The sequence below is a fragment of the Bactrocera dorsalis genome, chromosome 4 (genome assembly GCF_023373825.1).
Source record: "Bactrocera dorsalis isolate Fly_Bdor chromosome 4, ASM2337382v1, whole genome shotgun sequence".
Lineage (NCBI taxonomy): Eukaryota > Metazoa > Arthropoda > Insecta > Diptera > Tephritidae > Bactrocera > Bactrocera dorsalis.
The window spans coordinates 52,601,004-52,619,927 of NC_064306.1; the positions used below are offsets into that span (position 1 = coordinate 52,601,004).

Genomic DNA, 18,924 nt, shown 5'->3' on the forward strand with positions numbered 1-18,924 from the left:
ATAATACAAAATTATTATATACATTTTTTGTATGAAAAGTGTATTTAAATAAATATACTTGAAACTTAAAAGAATTATTATAGATGGTTATCACAACCTTTGACGCCAAAAATAACCACATTATCATAGTAACTTACAGTGGGACGAACTTAGGCTGCCTTTAATTTCGGGATCACTGAATAAAAAGAAATATTAATATTCGAAAATCGCTTTATTGGCTTTCAGCAAATTCTCCAATAAGATCTATACACTTTTTTTATGTCTTTGAACCAATTAACGAAGCACTTTTGTCACCGATTGAAGCATCAACACCTCTTCAGGTGTCGACTAACGTTGGCCTCAACACGAGCACTTTTTGGGATCAAACATGAAAAAAGTTCTTTGTTCATGCAATATTGAATGTATGCTGGTCCCACTAAAGCTATAGGCTTTCTCGCGATAGGTCATATGACGATTCTGAAGAGAAAAGGACGACTGCAAAGTTTCATATCGATATCACAAAAAGCTAATGCTAGTTCACCTATTTACAGACAGATATTCAGATGAACGGATTACTAAATCGACACATCTTGTCATGCTGATCATTTTTATTTATGTATATATAAATATAACGGGTGATTCAAGTAGAGGTACAGTCGTGTCAAGCTGTCACCTTCGCTTCACTCAACTTATGGTCAACATAATCGGCCTACTAACCGTACAATTCGCAACACCATCACCCACCCTGAGACCCAGCATTCATTATTGAATACACAGTGAAGAAAATAAAGCAGCCGTATCTGAGGATACACGAAGACCGTGGAGAGTCGATTCGGTGCCGTACGCAGCAACATATGAAACAACTTGGCGCATTTTACGTCGAGATCTTAAATTGAAAGCGTACAAAATACAGCTTATGCAAGTGCGGAGGCCGTTCGATCTTGCCAAGCGACATCCTTTCGCTCTATGGGCTTTTGCAAATTTTAGAGCCAAATTTTGACAATGGGTATGTAAGGAAGTTGAGTATATTTTGGGAGTCTTGTACCCGAAACTACAAATAAGTCAGCGACCAAACAAAATCTAATCTTCTGAAAACATTTCTCCATAGTAACGGTCCTTCAACATAACAATTCCTCAATATTGGAATTTAATATTTGAACTTTCCAAACATATTTTTGGTACCGAATTTCTTACTGGGTCGTTCACTAACGAATTGCATACTCTCTTATACCGGTGCTCACACAAAACAAATTTACAGGTACTCACATCTACATATTTGCATTTCTTTTTTGCTTTCAAAAACGAAAACACCGCATAGTCTCCAAACTAACACTTCTCTCTGCAACATACATGAACATTCTCCACTGTACCGACTGCTGTTTGACTCCTGTTGCCTTTGAAGAAACCAGCTCACTATTGTCACGCATCGTATTAACTCGCTCAGCAAGCCAACACGACAGACTTACGAGCACATTAGAGAAACAATAGCAAGCGACTTGTACCTGCCTATAAATTTCTGTGCAGGCCAAAACAGATTTTGTACACTTCGTTCGTAAGAACATTTGTCAGTCGCTATTGAAGACATCGCTGATTTGGACGTCAGCTTCCAGAGTGAATTCGTTTTTTTCTCGGCATTTTTTTTAGTAAAAGGTTAGTGTGAGAAAAAATATATCAATAGCTGCTACAAAGTGTGAATATCAAATAAATAATCACTGTTTTTTATATTTAAAATAGAATTTAGTAAAATTTTCTTGTTTGTGAATTTAGTGAATTTTTTTATTTTGTGAACTTCAAGCCTTTGTAAGTGATATTTGACCGCAAAGTGCGCCTCCAACTGGGCGGCGATTATTTAGAAACATTTTTATGTTAATAATTTGCATTTCAAATGATAATTCAATCGACTATTGTTGAGAAAACTGTAACAAAAATTGTTTTGAAATGTGAGAATGTGAAGTAAAACATACAAAAGAGTCTAAAATCCCTAATTTGTAATTTAAATGCAAATTTCTTTTGTTTTCATGCAAATTGAAAATTAATGCAGCTTTTGTTAAAAATTATCAGTTTTGCTGCAAAATAGTTATTTTTCAGAACAATGTTAAGTTATTTAAATATTTTTTTCATAGGAAAGTTCTTTAGTCGACCTCGCAACTAATCCGGCCCCCCCAAAAGCTGTCTATACTATGTACATATATACAACAAAACAACGTGGCCGGTTTATTGAACTATGTTTGAGTATACCTATTTCCATGTTGAGTGCTTATGCACCTAACATATGTACATACATATATATGTATATATAGTGGCTACATACATATATATAATATAGATACTTTCTGTGCAGATATATTTAAAAATATGTATGTAGAGTGAAAGCTCTATTAAACGGACGCTCTATTAAGCGAACGCCTTCATTAAACGGACAAAGAGACTGTTCAGCTGACTCTGCTTATGTCCCCTTTTGAGAGATTTCACTGTATATTTTTTTGCAAAATGTTCTATGTAATCAAACACGTGCGTTAAAGTTGATAGTGAAATTCGCACATGTGTTAAAGACCGAGTCATGAGGTGAACATAAAAAATAAATTTTGTACATAAAATGTGTACATAAAATACATATCAATGTATACATCGAATACATTTTTCATTAAATATATGCGAGTAAGCCCTGCCGGAAAATCTAGTAATCGAAAGCACCAGCGCTTTGGTTGTATATCATTTCATATTTCCACTACTAAATTTTCCAGAGAAACTGGCCTCGAAAGTGTTAGCTATTCTCAATATATTCATTTTTGAACTTCACTTATTGATACAAAAATAGTATTATGTTTGCTCACAACTTTTCTAACCAAAATTATGCATGAACAAGAAAAAAGTTAGTTTTGGTTGTACAGAAACTTTGGCAATACCCTTCATGAGCGCATTGCTTCTGTCTTAAAAGTGTATAAAAAGATTCTTAACTTAATTTTGACTAATTCTTAAAACCAGATTAACGAGATTTTTAGTAGTGTCAAAGTGAGTATTTTAGCTTTAGAGCTTTTATTTGTTCAGCTTTTAGTTTGTTCCCTTAGAACCTAATTGTATATTGTGATTCCCAAAAGCTAAGTTACGAAGTTAGGAAAAAGTTGAGAAAAACATGTGATTATGTAGCCACAGCTTGATTACGTTTCAAGTAGACTTTGCCTGTTATTGCTCTGCAGTAAAATATAATATCAGACTAGTTAGGAACAAAACAAGACCAGAACTACATAGTTCAGAACAAAATCTAACTAGTCACAAAAACATACATTGAACCTAATAATCTAATACCAATTATTTGAAACTTGGTAAATTTACATACTTAACAACCACGAAAAACATTATCAACATCGGCAGTAAAAAGGCTCTGCAGAGGTTTAGCTGAACTATATACTTCAAATTTATATTGAATTAACATCATAAGAACATATTTCTGACCCAAAGTCATCGTAATATTATCAAAAACCAGCTGTTTGTAGAGAAAAAGGCAGATATTTATTAAGTATTTCTTTGAGATGATGTCACTACCATCAAATTTAAATACATATTTTCCAGTCAGACCCAGACTTCAACAGACACGTGTACAAATTTTGCAACCCTTAATATATTTGGTTGCACTGCAGAGTTCTTCGGGACTCGTTTTTATACAAATAATTTTGGTGTGCTATCTGTTACTATCTATATCTAAAGTTTTATTTTTTAATCTTCAATTTCGAATATTTTTGCACAATCATGATGTGTCAATTACTTCGTTTGGCCATAGCTCTACTTTAAGTACCTTTTGATGTTGTCTAAAAAAGTTATCAACTTTATCGAACCTACACTTGAATTCGATTTTAAAACTATTTATGTATGAAATTTCGCAAAAAAAAATTTAAGCAAGTGTAAATGAAAGAAAAAACTATGTTTATTGCGTAAATATTCATATGTACATATTAACACATTGGCAGCCAAGCGGATTTGACGAAATCCTTTACTGCCGTGAATATTTAACCAAATTTTTGTGCAGACATCAGCGTACCCAGAAAACATTTGATAAATTCGATTTTACCTTATTTTGCATTTAAAGGATGAAATAATACTATTGTCTCCTCTGAGATCATCGAATTCTAGCCTAACAAGGAAGTATTAATTGAGCAATTTATTCAATCATAGTTAATAAAATAAACTGTTAAAACTTAATTTTCATAATACAACTGGAGAAGTTGTGTTCTGAAAACTATCATCCGGAATTTATGCTATGCGCTCCGACTTCAAAATGTTTGTCTTAGATGAAATAATTCACTTCTCAAAATGGGTTGCAAATTTTAGTGAAGCTTAATTTTAATTTATGTCGAAATGGTTATGTGAAGATGACAAAGGTAAGCCCTCTTTTCCAGCTATCCACACCATATAATAAGCAGGAATCTTCTATATAAAATTTTGTCCCATCCCATCTATTCGATAGTGTATTAATACACATTAAATATTGAATAAAAATTCTATAAACTTTACATTGTATGAATATTTGGCCGGAAGTCGAACTTGGTCATGACAATTATCATTACTCATATAATTTAATTAGCGTCTAGTAAGACATAATCGTAACCTTATACAAATATTTCTTTTTCATAGTTTGTTGCTAATAAATAGAGGCTTGAAAAAATGATCGTTACAAAGTTATCAACAAATACAATGTATTCAGAAAAAAGAAAGAAATTCAACAATGTAAGGAGCAAAAATTTTTAGTTTTTCATTTTACTAAAAAAAATCAAAATATCATTTCAAGTTTTCACTTAAAAATAATTAAAAAGTCTCGCAATTTTCACATTGAAATTAAGGGCTTCAATTTTCCGAAGGGGTATTTAAAAACTATTAGCACATTATATTCGGAAAGTGTATGGTTTCAGTAATTACGTGACAATTTGTATTATTTATTTTGAGACATAACCCACTACAAATAAGCATTAGAAGTAAACTAATTACTCACGTAAAGTTATCGCACTTAATATTTGTATGTGTAAGGTTTCTATAGAAACTCTTGATAAGAATTATTAAAGCTCTGCTTCGAGTATCAAAGCTGCTTAAAATATTGAATGAATTTTATAAAAGAATGAGTAAAAGAGTTGTTCGATTGGTTAGAAGACATTGTAGGCGGTGTCTTAATTGAGTAAATTAATGAATAACTGACTCAATTAGGATATTTAAGATAAGATTATTAAAGCTCCGCTCCAAAAGTTTCTAAAATTTTGAATGAATTCTGTAAATGAATGTGTAGAAGATCTGTTCGATTGGACGATTGAGTCAATTAGCGAATAACTGATTCAATTAAGACAATATTCGAAAAATAATCAAATATTTCGAAAATTATTAGTAGTTAATTAAACTTAATTATTTAAAGGACAATTTCAAATAAACTTTAAAATATTTCAAGTATCATTTGTAACGATTTTGTTATCCACACAAACTCAATTAATTTTACAGTATTATTATATTTTGGTTAGTGAGAATTTATAGCAGAAGTTAACATCAAAACTAGTTTTAACTGAAACTAATTTTTCTTTACAATTTATATATTATACTATAGTATATTCATCTGTGAATTATGAAAATCGCACTAACCTTGCACAAGTGATCTTTGCAATTTCAAGGCGATAAATGCGGCTGTACTTTCTAAGAATAGATTGCTAGGAAGTCTTCGTGAAAGTTGCCTTCTTGGTTGTATTGTACTTAATTTGCCTAACATTTCCTTCCTTATCTCTAAACCTCAAAGTTGTGTAGCGAATTCAACTCAAAATTACTGGCGATCAAATACTAAGAGTCCATTAATTAACGACAAGCTTTTATGTAATCAATTTAGTCCCAATTAACGTCAAAATTTGGCAACGACTAACATTGTTAATTGAACACTTCAATAACTTTTGGTACAGAGGTGTGAAATTAATTGGTTAGGAAATAAATTTGTTAATTGACATTTAAATACCTTTTCGAACTTAGGTGTGAAACCCACTTTCTAACCGGCGTACGAACTGTAGCTACGTTTAAAATAGATAATATATCTAAATATATCTCACGTGATTCTTTAGCACATTTTGAAGCTTTTAATATTGTTTAAACATGGTTTAGCTTATTTGTTTAAATTTATAAAAGCATAAATTATATAATATTAGCATTGTCTATAGGTATTAATGCTTATAATCTTCACAGATAATAAAAATGTATTTTATAACCAATCGGGAGAAACCTTGGGGGCCAAACTAACACTGGATGAGCTGTTTATGAGATAAGTAAGGTCATAATCACCTATACAACAATATCGTATAGGACTAATTATTATTTTCAAAACTTTTTTTGTAGTTAGTTGCTGAGATGCATATGATAAGAAATTAAAAATATATTTTTCTGATTCTTGATTTCTTTCGAACAATTAAAATTTTTTCGTTATCAATTCCGCTTGCTCGAAATTCTCGACAAAATCAAAAATATTAAAAATAAATGTCTCATAACGGATGCGCTAAGTTTTGGTATCACTTAACGAAAATATTTTTGTCATAAATTTATCAGTAGTTCGAGTACGATCGTATCTTCATTTGTCTTATCTTCATTATGAAATATTCGGCTAGTTAAAATTTCAGTAGATATTGAGTAAAAATTTTTGACTTTATTATTATTCATTCTTCCATATGTGATAACCAATTTCACCTTTTCAATTCACGCGACATTACGACTTAACGAATGTTAAGTGAATATTAGAAAAAAGCGAATTTGAAATTCAAAATTAGTTTCTAAGCAATAAGGTCGAAGTATCGGTTCTTATCAACAGAAACTTTCATAACTAGGAATATGTCAACTCTTTTGAAAATAAGTACCTACATTGTATGAATATTAGAGCGCGCTCGATTTTTTTCTATAAATCGTGTATGAGTAAAATGTTCTACGGACTATACTGAACATCTTTGCCTAAGAAATTCTGAGTCTGTAACCGGTTTCGAGCTGACGATTTTTAAGGTGAAGTTTACAAAATCTAAATAACCGGTTGTGTGGGATATATGTGATATGGTGGTTCGATCCTAGCGATTCCAACAAATGATCAATAGAATATCAAAATGCCCGTACGTATAAAATTACACTGGAATATCTTAAAAACTGACGTACAAATTTTTATAATCCCTAAAGAACTTCGTCTTAAAATCGCTCACACGAAAGCGGGCTTGGACCCATAGTCTCTTGGCAAAGTTGTCCAGAGTTAGTCGTACAACATTTCCCGCGACTCGCGACTTTCCTATTTTTTTTAGCTCACTGTAAAACAATTCGCTCTAATGTATATACATACTTATGTACGAGTTCATGCACATCGAAGCTCTAATTAACTTTCTGTGATTGATTGCATTAAAATCGAAAGTAAACAACAATGTTTTTTTATTTGTTTTCGGTGAGACAAACATAGATATAAAATAAAAGTGGCATTATTGTCTTTTCCATATCACCTGAAGCCCGGTTATTATGTTCTAAATTACATATCTATGCCTTTCCTACTTGTTTCTTTCAGTTATTACATTTTTTAACCCTTGTGCGGTTACGTAAAAACCAACAAAACAAGCCACATCAATAATTTTATAAACAACAGCGAATGACTAGATGTTTGGAAGACGTTTTGTGGAGAAGGTTGGAAAGAATTTCGATGGAGATTAATATTTTAATTTTACTTATCGTATTCCTATATACTAAACCCGACATGATTATCATATTAAGCACGTCTAATGATGACAAAAGTTATCAGCAACAAATATACGACCAGTTGGGCATTTTTAAAAACACGTTTTGTCTATGGTTTAGTTCCCTAGCTGCATTAGATCCTTTATCCATATAAAGTCATGTCGGTTATTTAACATTGGCTGCATCGAGTTGTAACACTCTCTCATATTCTTTATCAGAAGTATTATCCTGATCATTTGGTGAGTAATCAGTACTGTCGCTACTGTCGTCTATCCATTCTCCTGACATTTTATTTCTAGAACAGATTGTTCTTTCTGCAAAAAAATGAGGGTCAGAAGATAGGTTAGGCTAGGTTTGATGGCTAATCTCGCGACAAAGAAAGTGTTCACGTAGAACTGTTACAAGCATTGTCAAGAGAACATTGCTGAGAGTGAAGAGCTGCCTAGACCTTCTTCGACTTATCCCGGGTCAGAAGAATCTTATGACTACACAACTGCTGGTAGTAAACCACAATCAACGAAACTCCTACCAGTTTCCATTCCGCAGTTGTTGAGGCTAAAGTACCTATATTGGCAAGCTCATCAGCCTTAGACTTTCCTTCATTATTACTGTAGCCAGGCACTCAAACCAGTCTAATCATAGAATAATTCGATGCTTGAGATAGGAAGTCTAGACATCCGAACTAGAAGTTAATATTGCGGCCCTACTATGGGAGTGGTTAGTCCCTATTCTGAAAGAGGATAGGCTCCGAAGCAGTATTCCTACTACTAAGCCTAAAGCTGGCGCTGGAAAGTTACCAACATCCGTAAAAAAGCTCATCACCCCTCTCCGGCAGCGAAGCTTCTCTCGAAGGTATATGAGCAGAGAACTGACAGTCGGGGCTAGACTCGGCGACCTGGTAATCCTAGTGATTCCAGACCTTAAGATAATAAATTAAAAGCATTTTATATGATTTTGTAAGTTCTTTTGTACGATAGAGTTTGGTTATGAGTAGATCTGTACCTGGGTTTCTGCACAAGGTTTAAATGGGTGACATAAGTAATACGTTATCAGTTATAAGTATTGATACACGTTTGTTGATAAAGAGTTCAAACGAATGTCTTGATGACATTTTTTGTACACATCGATTTAAAAAAGAAATATATATAGTATATAGTAGTATATATGTAAATATTATTTAATTTGGAGTTCGAAGCGTGTGAACCCCGGAAGATCATTTCAAGCTACAGTATAAGATAATTAGCCAAAAATTAAATAAATGACGCATTTCTAATTAAACATTTATTATAAGGAATAAATAAAATAAAGAATAAAATAAAATCTGAAGGGGATCTTAGGGAGATTAAATCTTATCAATTTCAAGTTCAGGTATAGTTTAGGATTCAAGGTTGAAGATTACGTTTAGCCCGGTAAAAGTTTTGTAATCTTTACTCCCTTCGCAATCTAAATTTCACTTCTAACAACTAATATCCGCAACTACTCTTGCCTTCTTTCAGTTAACATATAATGCCTGCCAACAAACCCTATGAGCGCCCGAAGGACTTCATCGATCCTGGTCTGCCTTCAAAATGCACATGGCATTTGGGCACGAAAGAGAAGACACCACACACTAAACGTCCCATGTAAGTTAACTTTCAGCCAACACAATTTGCAATGCTTTACATATTTATAACATTTTACAGAGCTCACCGTCAAAAGCTTACACCCGATATATTGGAGGTTATTGGCTGCACACCCTTAGTCAAGTTGAATCATATACCCCAAGCTGAGGGTATCAAGTGTGAGATGTGTAAGTTATGCAGTCTATTTATGCACCTAACTCCATAGATTAATATAAAAACTCCTCTTCAGATGCAAAATGTGAGTTTCTCAATCCCGGTGGTTCCGTAAAAGATCGCATTGGTTATCGCATGGTGCAAGATGCCGAGGAAAAGGGTCTACTCAAGCCGGGCTGCACGATAATCGAGCCCACCTCAGGTAACACCGGCATCGGTATTGCCATGGCGTCTGCTGTTAAAGGCTACAAGTGTATAATCGTAATGCCTGAGAAAATGTCCAATGAAAAGGTATCGGCTCTACGCGCCTTGGGGGCCAAAATTATACGCACACCCACCGAAGCGCCCTACGACAGCCCTGAAGGTTTGATTTGTGTAGCACAGCGTTTGCAAAAGGAACTACCAAACGCCATAGTCTTGGATCAGTATCGCAATTCGGGAAATCCACTGGCGCATTACGATGGCACTGCGGCCGAAATCTTATGGCAGACAGATAACAAAGTCGATATGGTGGTCGTTTGTGCTGGCACTTGCGGCACTGTAACCGGCATTGGTCGCAAAATCAAAGAAGAACTACCGAGCTGTAAAGTAATTGCTGTTGATCCATACGGTTCGGCATTGGCACGCCCTGAAGCGCTGAATAAGTCAGACGTACAATTTTATGAGGTGGAGGGCATTGGTTATGATTTTACGCCTACGGTAAATGATTACAACGTGATAGATTCGTGGGTTAAAGTCGACGACAAACAAAGTTTCCCGATAGCGAAGCGTTTGAATGCCGAAGAAGCATTGCTAAGCGGTGGCTCAAGTGGTGCTGCTATGTGTGCTGCACTGAAAGTGGCCAAAGACCTGAAGGAGGGTCAACGCTGCGTGGTCATTTTGCCCGATGGCATAAGAAATTATATGACGAAATTCGTTTCGGATAACTGGATGGAAGCACGTGACTTTAAGCCAGTGGTAAACGAACACAACCACTGGTGGTGGGATACACCGGTGAGTGCGTTGAACTTAAAAGCGCCGTTGGTGCTCAAATCAGATGTTAGCTTTGCCAAGGCGATCGAGACACTCAGAGAACACAATGTGACACAAGTGGCGCTCGTCGACGCCGATGATGGGTGAGTGTGTGCCAAAATCTAAAACCTGTATAAACTTATTATATTTTTTGTTTTCTTTTGTCTCGCTTAGCACACTTTTGGGCGCTGTATTGCAAGAAACACTTATCAATCAAATCGTGAGCATGAATCGTAAAACGGATGAACCTGTGATCAAGGCAGTCAACAAACGTATTATACGTTTGCCTTCCAATGCTATTCTGGGTAAATTGGCGCGCATTTTGGAACTAGATCCTTGTGTGTTAATCGTGGATATTGAAAGTGAGTTTGACATTTAGACAAATTTAAGTTTCAATAACTAATTTAAACATTTTCTTGTGCAGACGAAAAAGAAGTCGTTAAGGGAATTGCCACGAAACTGGATGTGCTCGCCTTTGTCGCAAATGGTGCCCCACAAACTAATGGCACCAATGGTCAATAGTATCCTATGACATGCAGCAATTCTTTTAATGAAACTTTGATCAATTCCGTTAGCTGATTATAGTACTTCATTGAAGCTGACTTTATAAAATCCTGAGTCATGTTTCTACGATGTTACTTACATACTTCTTGTTGTAAAGTCGTGCGTACAATACAATTGATTATAAAAGTTTACATTTACAAATCCATGACTACTTAAGAGACTACGCAAGCATCACTTGTAATGAATTAGAAATCTCTAAAAAATTAACGGTTTAATTTTTAAGATATTTAGATTTAAGATAGCACATTGATAAAGTAACGCATTAATATTCAGTACTTTGTATTCAATTTGAAAAGTTTTTAATAAAATAAAAATTAAATAGAAAAAAATATTTTCTTAACCTCCCATCTTGTTAGAAGAATTATTAAAAATTAAAAAAATTAATTAAATTAAAAAAATTACTAACTTGGATTCCTTGGATCTCCATATTGTTGGTGAGTGGTCGCAGTAATATATGTACATTTCTTTATGTTTGATTTTGTTAAAAATTTTAATTTTTAGATATTAACTGCCTTTAATTATTCTCACTTGCGAATTTAGCACATCGCACAGCATATATTACACATTGCTTTTTTCTAAATAATGCAATTTCAGCATTGAATTTACTAGCAATACACATCACTTTTGAAAATATATAATAACTTATTTGAATACTTTTTTCACAGAATTTTAATAGATTTGAATTTATATTTTGCATTTACAAAATACATTTTCACTTTTCTTCTTATATTTTTTTTTCTTTCTTCTTAATTTCAACATCGGATTTATCAATAAAACACTTCCTTTGGAAATATATAATAACTTTGAATACTTCTTTACTATATTTTAATAGATTGCAGCATTTACTATGCATTTATAAACCACAATTTCACTTTTTTTGATATTTACTTATTTATCACTTTTTTCATTTGCATATTAAGCTCTTGACCAATAGAATAAGCTGAATTTACACACTTCACTTCATTAAAACAAATTTAATTAATAAACACAAAACACTTCACCTTTGGTATATTTTAAAATTTTCACTCACATACTTTTTACTTACTTAACACTTATATTCTAAGTCGCTTTTGATTTTACATTAACAATACAATGATCTTGTACTATGCATTTACAAATAAAAAGCGTCACCTTTGCTAAAATATTAATAATTTATTCGCTTCACTGCGCTTCCCAAGGGCCCTCACTTGTAAGCAAATATTTATTTCTTCATTTACATATTTAGCACATAAATAATGAAGCCAGCTCTTATTTTTCACTTTATTTCCATAAAATACTCACTTTATACTTTGAAACACTTATATTTTGCAGTATTTAATAACAAAATGATTCGATTTCCTTTACTAATATTATTTCATTCACTGCACCTTCCAACATAGCTGACTTGCATATTTTCAATTTCGAATTTAACATTTAATTAGCAAAGAAAGTTTTAATTTTTCATTTTATTTCTATAAAATGCAACTTCTTATATGCATTTACAAACACACAATTTCACTTATTCAAAATAATTGCAAATATATAATAATTTCTCATTTGATTCACCGAACTTTCCAATGGCGTCAGCACGTCCTTTGAATATTTTTCCCCTATCATAGTTTGCGCTTAAATAAAATAGCCCGCGTTACTTTTTCACTTAATGTCAACCGATTGCAACGTATACTCTTCACTTTTGTAGAAAAAACTTCAATATCAGTCTTATTTTATAAGAATTTTAGAATTTTAAAATTCACAGCGGTCCAATAGTTGATATTTTATACTTTCCACGAAAAGAAGGAAGTTGACGTTTGACATTTGCATAACGGCGGATGCATGGAAATTTACAGATGTGTACGGGAAAGTAGCAACAATAAAAGCGTTGCATTTTGAAAGTGAAAAAAGTAGCAAGTATTTGAACACAAATGTCAAATTTGAATATTTTGCAGTGAAATGTGTATATTTATATATGAAAATACATGCATATGCATATTTATGAAAACTCCGCCATTTGCCTGGAAAGTTCTCAATTATTTACATATGAAACAACTGCCAGCAACAAAAAACAAACACAAGTGATTTTTTCATTTGTATTAAAAAATTTAATTTTTATTTCATTTCATCATCTCAAACATATTGCCGTTTCTGAGCCCTTATTAGCGTAATTTGTTTTTACGAGTCTTTTTTTGTTTTATAGCGTGTCTTTAAATGCATGAGGTTATAAAAGAAATAAACCTAAATATACATAGAGAGCCGGTTGACATTCTACTTATTATAAGTTATTAAATCGTTTATGAAATCCAATTTATATTTCAACTGAAGGCAATAATATTTATTACATAGTAATGTTTAGTTCACATGATATTTTAATTATTCGAATATGCAAATGTTTGCTACGCTGCGTTTTGAGCGTTTCAACTTTTTACTTAACAATTTCAATTGTCTAACGAAAGCAATACATTATAGGCAACCAAAATGAACAATAATATACTATTTTTACAAATTATAAAAAGCACCGCTTTTAGTAACTTCAATTTCAAAACAGTTACACATTCGCAAAACTCAAGATTCTTTATTTTTAGTCTCTCAACACTTTCAAATGTACTGCACTGGTAGTTTACTGCTGTTTGTTAGCGTCTAGCATAAGCAAATGTTGCTTTTATACGCCGCGATTTCGTAAATCCTTCACTTTGTATATGCGCACCAACCAATGCTCGGTTGTGTAGGCCTCCTCCAAAACATCCAACTCAAAGTCTTTATTACCAATTTCGGCAGAACGTACGCGATCGTAACCCGGTGGTTTACCACCCTCGGTGTACACTTGACCAAAGCGATAGTAGCACATTTTGTACATGAGACAATTTAGTAGCGTCGGCGAACCTTCTTTGTCCACGCGGAATTCGCCATTGGGTGCGTAATAGTCGCGCTCCTTAATGTGTGCGCCACGATCTGTGCTACCACCAATGCGTACCATCCACAAGAATTTATTAATATCATCAGAAGAATAGCCGGTTAAACCGCCAAAGATTACAAGCACGTAATCAACGTCCAGTTCACGCATGATTTCATAAGCCTTCTCCTCAGATGAAGCCATCGCTTGGCCTACACGTGATATATGCGTGTTATTCCAGGTGTTATTGTCCACTAATATAGTACGATTAGCCATAGCAGTTATCTGGTAGCCATAATCCCACCAAGACATGATGCGCGCATCCTGAAAGGGATTAAAAAATAAAGTTTAGTTTCATAAAATAAGAAAATATTTGTTAAAATAAAATAAATTTTGCTGTCAGCTAGTTTTATAGTACTCATGTGTGTTTCATACTCTTCCTATCAAGAATTTGAAGTATTCATCATGCGAAATTAACTGTACCACTAAAAAATATTGCATAATATGCGCTCACCTCTGGTGTATTCATTTGCAGCCAATAGTAAGCCTCTCGAAAATCATCGAATATGATGCGTCCTCCGTCATGTGAGCGCGCACTTAGTACAATGCTTGGTGACGAATATGCCTCCGATGTCACCCAAGTACAATGGAATGTATACACAATGAGCATGAACGTAATTATGCCCACAAAACCAATAGCCACCTCACTCTTCACACCGCTGCTCTGTTGTTCAAGTTTCTTGTACTGACGTTTACTTTCAACGGGTTTCGATGGGCCGGCATCTATACATTTTATATACTTGGAGAGCAGATGCGAAGTGGCAATGCCAGATAAGACACACATAACCGGCGCTAGCACGAGCATTAAACGCACCATTACACCCTGTGGAAATCGATACATATATAACGCAAATTTTGTTTAAAAACTAAAGAATATTTACCGCAAAATAAATACTAGTTACACCATAAAGAATGATGAAGATATTCGAGTCGGTTAGTTTTGAGAAGCAGAAGTACAAGCCAGCTGGGAATAGGAATACCAAGATCTGCAATAAGAAAATATAGATTTAAATTTATAACAGTACTTTCATCTTCCAGTTGTCACTGGAAGTCAGCGATCAAAGTGTGAAGTAATCAATTTGTGATAAATAGCAGCAAATGAATGAAAATTCATCGCCGCATATTTACGGACATTAAAGCGCACTCATACAACAAATTGTCATCAGTTAAAAGAAATAGTATTCAACACTAAATCAACACACATACCTGCAAGTCAAAGTAGAACGACGACCATGATGTAGGCTGATGCTCCGACACAGATGCGATGATGGGAATGTGATTCTTCGCGTATGAAGGATCAAGCAGCGAATAAAAACGGCCAGTCCAGGGCGAAACTTTGCCAGTAATCGTCAGCACAGTACCTATCACGAGCACTGTAGTCAGTATACCAGACACTAAGGCTTTGAAAAGAATTTCGAAATTTTCTTTGGACAGACGGGCGCGTAGATAATCAACAAACGCGTGTATTTGACATAGACCGAAGGTGCCAAGAGCCTGCAAGCGGAAAAAAGTTACAAATTACTATAAATCATTGAAAATGTAACATATATTTATTTATTTTTTTTTTTAACATTATAATTTTTCAGCTTAGTGTTTAGTACTCATGTGTGTTTCATACTCTTCCTATCAAGAAATCACAGTAGTCATCATTGATATTAAAAATAATAATAAAATAAAAATATTTGTAATATTACTTCGAACTTACCAGCATGTGTTCCGAGCTTTGTATTGGTTGGAAACCGACAAATGAAATCTGCATCGAGAGTATTGTGCCAATGCAATACAATGTGCTATACGCCACATAAATGCGATGGGAAAAGCGTCCTGTGATCATTAATGCCAAAACATGCAGTGGTATTAAATTGATGAGGAACACATAACCGCCCCACGAAGAAACCATGTAAAAATAGGCCAATGCCGACATGGTCGACCAGAAAATGGCGCCACTTTTCACTGCCTTAATCCACAAATAGTATGTGAGCAACATACAGAAGATAGCAATGCCCTCATTGTCATAGGAGCCTGCAACCGAACGCGAGATGTAGCCGGGCACAATTGAAATAAGAGCAGCTGCAACCAAACCGGCGCCGGTACTCTGTAAAAAGTAAAGAAAAATATTTCTATAGAATATTGTTCAATACTTACAACCACGTGTTCACATAACCTATAACTACATATTGAACACCAGGTACTTACGTGAATCTCCTTTGTCAGCGCATATGTAACCAATGTGGTTAGTGAGGAGAAGAATGGTGCCAAAAAGACACACACATTCCTAATCTCAATGGTAATATTCAGCAACCACATAAGTCTGTAAAGTGCTGCGGCAGTCACCATCAACCCAGGATAGATGGTGCCGCCAATAATACGTCCCAGCGGGTACCATGCTCGATCATCAAACCAATTATGGAACTGGTAGAAACCTTGCTCAGCAAGGAACCGCGTGGTACGGTAATTGAAGTATGGATCAAATTCATGGATAACACTTTCAAAACGCAGCACCGAAAATAAACGCGTGGCAAATGCTGGAAAGAACAATTTCAAATGAACGACAAGCTGGGCAAAACATCAACGAGTGGGCAAATGAGTGAAAAAATATTTTGAGTGAGAATTACATTTGACAGCTAACATAAGTTGAGTGCGATTTTTAGCTTCTGAATTCATATTTTGTTAAGAACTCAAACGAAACAAATATGTATTGTTTTGTTAAAATTGTAAGCTATATATGGACATAACAAGTAAAAAAAGTTCATATTAATTTTAGGATTTTAATAAGTACTTACAAAGCACAGCCGCTATAATTAAAATAGCTAATTTTATAAGATGTTCTTGCTTTTCCCAGGTCAACGTTATCCTCGACCGGCTAGCAGTCGCGGTAGCTGCGTCCAAGGTCATGGTGGCACGATTCAATAGCACGAAAATCGGCTATTTTCTTCGATCCCAAGCTAGAAAGCAACTCTCACACAAAATCCGAAAAATAAAAACTGGCCACAAAAAAGCCGGTTGTAGGCAGCGTCTATAGCGCAAAGCAATTTTTTTGGACAATAGTTTTGCTATAAAAACACAAAATGGTTTTACACTCTATTCACTATTGTATGAAATAGCATTAGAGGTATGCACTTACAATTATTTTATTTCAATATTATTGTTTAAAACAGCTAAACTTTTCATTTAAACAACTTTATATACGTGGTCGTGGCAAAACGCCCAAGAAATTTCCAATATGACAAGCCGACAAAATGTCAAATACAGTTGAGGCACTGCCAGCTAAAAATTTTAAATAAATACAACAATTGTGCAAAATATAATTATTTAAAAAATTATTTTAAATAAATTTTATTTTTAAAATTTTAATAATATAATATTTAAAGAAAAGTGTACATTTATGTTTTCAGGCTGATATAAGTTAGTACAGGGTGGTCAAACGGCAATTTTGATATAACGTTTTTATATTTTTTGCTTACAAAGTAAAACTAACAAGCAGAAAGACTATATTATTATGAAGTTAAACTTAACTTTAAAAAACATTAATGTACAGTCGACAGTTGAAAAAGTAAACTTGTATAAAACAAATGAATAAATTGTAACAAGCCATAGAGATTTTGAGTGACATCTAACGTGAAAGCCACGAAGCTGAAGATTTCTGCATTTTTTACATTTAAATAAAATATATTAATCAAAATAATATAATTCACATCTTAAAATTAATGAATTTCGACCAGTACAATAGTAACTAATATCATCAGTACTCATTTTTAAAAAAATTTTCAAATTATTTTGTTTTTAGATTTTTAAGATTTATAAAATTCTCTTTCAAAAATGCAACCTTGTGCACGCGCATATTCCGCCGCTAATTGTCAGTTTTGCACCGGTTTCCTTCCCGTCGCGATTGAACGTTTTGCGCTTAGTGCTTCTGTGAATTAAAAATGTTAATTTCTTAATATATATAAGTGAAAGTGAACTGTTTTATAGAAAAATCAAAAGTTGTGCTTGTGTTCTATTGAAATTAAATGAAAAATCAGTGCGGGCTATGTTTTTCGTGTGTTTATTAAGCAAAAGAAAAAGTGTGTAGTGTATGTGTGAGTGTGTATGTGCAATGTCGTGCGCAGCTTAATTTCCAATGGCGAGGACAGCCGAATGAGTGGAAGTGGTTTGTGGTAAGTTTATTTTGCATTGTTGCAGAATTTTTATCGCTTCCTAAGAACTTAATAATTGAGATAAGAACTATTTAAGTATTTCTGATGCACTTACATATATGTAGATATCTACACGCATATGTATGCATGTGTATAAGCAAATTTGGTTTTGTTTTTTATGCTAAATGGCCGCTCGTTGCCGAAGTTTAAGTGAGTTGCGAAAATTTTATACATAATTCGTTATATTTGAGATTTGACTGGAAATTAACAGGGAGTTTCAGATTTTTTTAATATTTGCTTGAGTATATCTACATTTGTATAATACATACATATGTGTATGCAATTCCAAAACTATAATTTGAAAAAAGTTGAATGCAAAAATAAATAACTTTTCACAAGCCTATTTTAGTTCATATTATTTAATAAAAAGTATAATTTTGAAAAAATTAAACACATTTTTTGTAATATTTTGAGAATTGTTTGCGAATTTTTAATATTTTCAAAATAATAGGAAAGCTTAGTTATGATGTTACCGCCCGTTTGAAATTATGTAGTATATAATAAATTATATTAAATAAACGAATTATTGTAATACGAATATTTAACAAAGTTTTCAAATGAAAATATTGCGGAGAATGATTGCCGATTGTTTTTTTTTTAAATTAAATTATTTAAATAAAAGTAATATAGATGTAGTGCGCTATTGCCATTAAAATTAACTTGTCGATTTATTCTATACGTAATATTTGTGAGAGGGTTACCATTTGATAAAAGCTTTTATTCGAAAAAAAAATTATTTTAACAACAAATTTATACAATATGT

The 18,924-nt window shown here is 33.4% G+C and overlaps 2 protein-coding genes and 2 non-coding genes across 4 annotated transcripts; 1 reads left to right on the forward strand and 3 right to left on the reverse strand.

Moving 5' to 3' along the window:
* The first annotated feature begins 1,459 nt into the window (after positions 1–1,459).
* LOC105224361 (cystathionine beta-synthase) lies at positions 1,460–11,352 on the forward strand. Its single transcript, XM_011202419.4, has 6 exons — positions 1,460–1,629; positions 9,186–9,311; positions 9,372–9,478; positions 9,541–10,579; positions 10,650–10,837; positions 10,900–11,352. Exons 2-6 carry the CDS (start codon positions 9,196–9,198, stop codon positions 10,995–10,997), a joined length of 1,548 nt encoding a protein of 515 aa, XP_011200721.2. The 5' UTR covers positions 1,460–1,629; positions 9,186–9,195; the 3' UTR covers positions 10,998–11,352.
* A 2,215-nt stretch (positions 11,353–13,567) lies between these two features.
* On the reverse strand, positions 13,568–17,245 carry LOC105224362 (dolichyl-diphosphooligosaccharide--protein glycosyltransferase subunit STT3A). The gene is made up of 8 exons (XM_011202420.4): positions 17,090–17,245; positions 16,749–17,018; positions 16,162–16,490; positions 15,671–16,060; positions 15,172–15,459; positions 14,847–14,951; positions 14,420–14,788; positions 13,568–14,229 (listed from the first exon to the last, which is right to left on the reverse strand). The coding sequence occupies exons 2-8, from the start codon at positions 16,858–16,860 to the stop codon at positions 13,675–13,677; spliced, it is 2,148 nt and encodes a 715-aa protein (XP_011200722.1). The 5' UTR covers positions 16,861–17,018; positions 17,090–17,245; the 3' UTR covers positions 13,568–13,674.
* Positions 14,298–14,379, reverse strand: LOC115066012 (small nucleolar RNA Me28S-U3344). Its single transcript, XR_003845664.2, has one exon. It is a non-coding gene; the product is annotated as a small nucleolar RNA Me28S-U3344 (small nucleolar RNA).
* On the reverse strand, positions 15,542–15,622 carry LOC115066013 (small nucleolar RNA Me28S-U3344). Its single transcript, XR_003845665.1, has one exon. It is a non-coding gene; the product is annotated as a small nucleolar RNA Me28S-U3344 (small nucleolar RNA).
* Positions 17,246–18,924: the final 1,679 nt, after the last annotated feature.

Coding starts and splice junctions, on each gene's coding strand:
- LOC105224361 (XM_011202419.4), top strand. CDS start 9,196: ATGCCTGCCAACAAACCCTATGAGCGCCCGAAGGACTTCATCGATCCT. Junction 9,479..9,540: donor GGGTATCAAGTGTGAGATGT/GTAAGTTATGCA, acceptor ACTCCTCTTCAG/ATGCAAAATGTGAGTTTCTC. Junction 10,838..10,899: donor GTTAATCGTGGATATTGAAA/GTGAGTTTGACA, acceptor TTTCTTGTGCAG/ACGAAAAAGAAGTCGTTAAG.
- LOC105224362 (XM_011202420.4), bottom strand. CDS start 16,860: ATGACCTTGGACGCAGCTACCGCGACTGCTAGCCGGTCGAGGATAACG. Junction 16,491..16,748: donor AATTATAGCGGCTGTGCTTT/GTAAGTACTTAT, acceptor TGTTCTTTCCAG/CATTTGCCACGCGTTTATTT. Junction 14,789..14,846: donor TAACTAGTATTTATTTTGCG/GTAAATATTCTT, acceptor CGATTTCCACAG/GGTGTAATGGTGCGTTTAAT.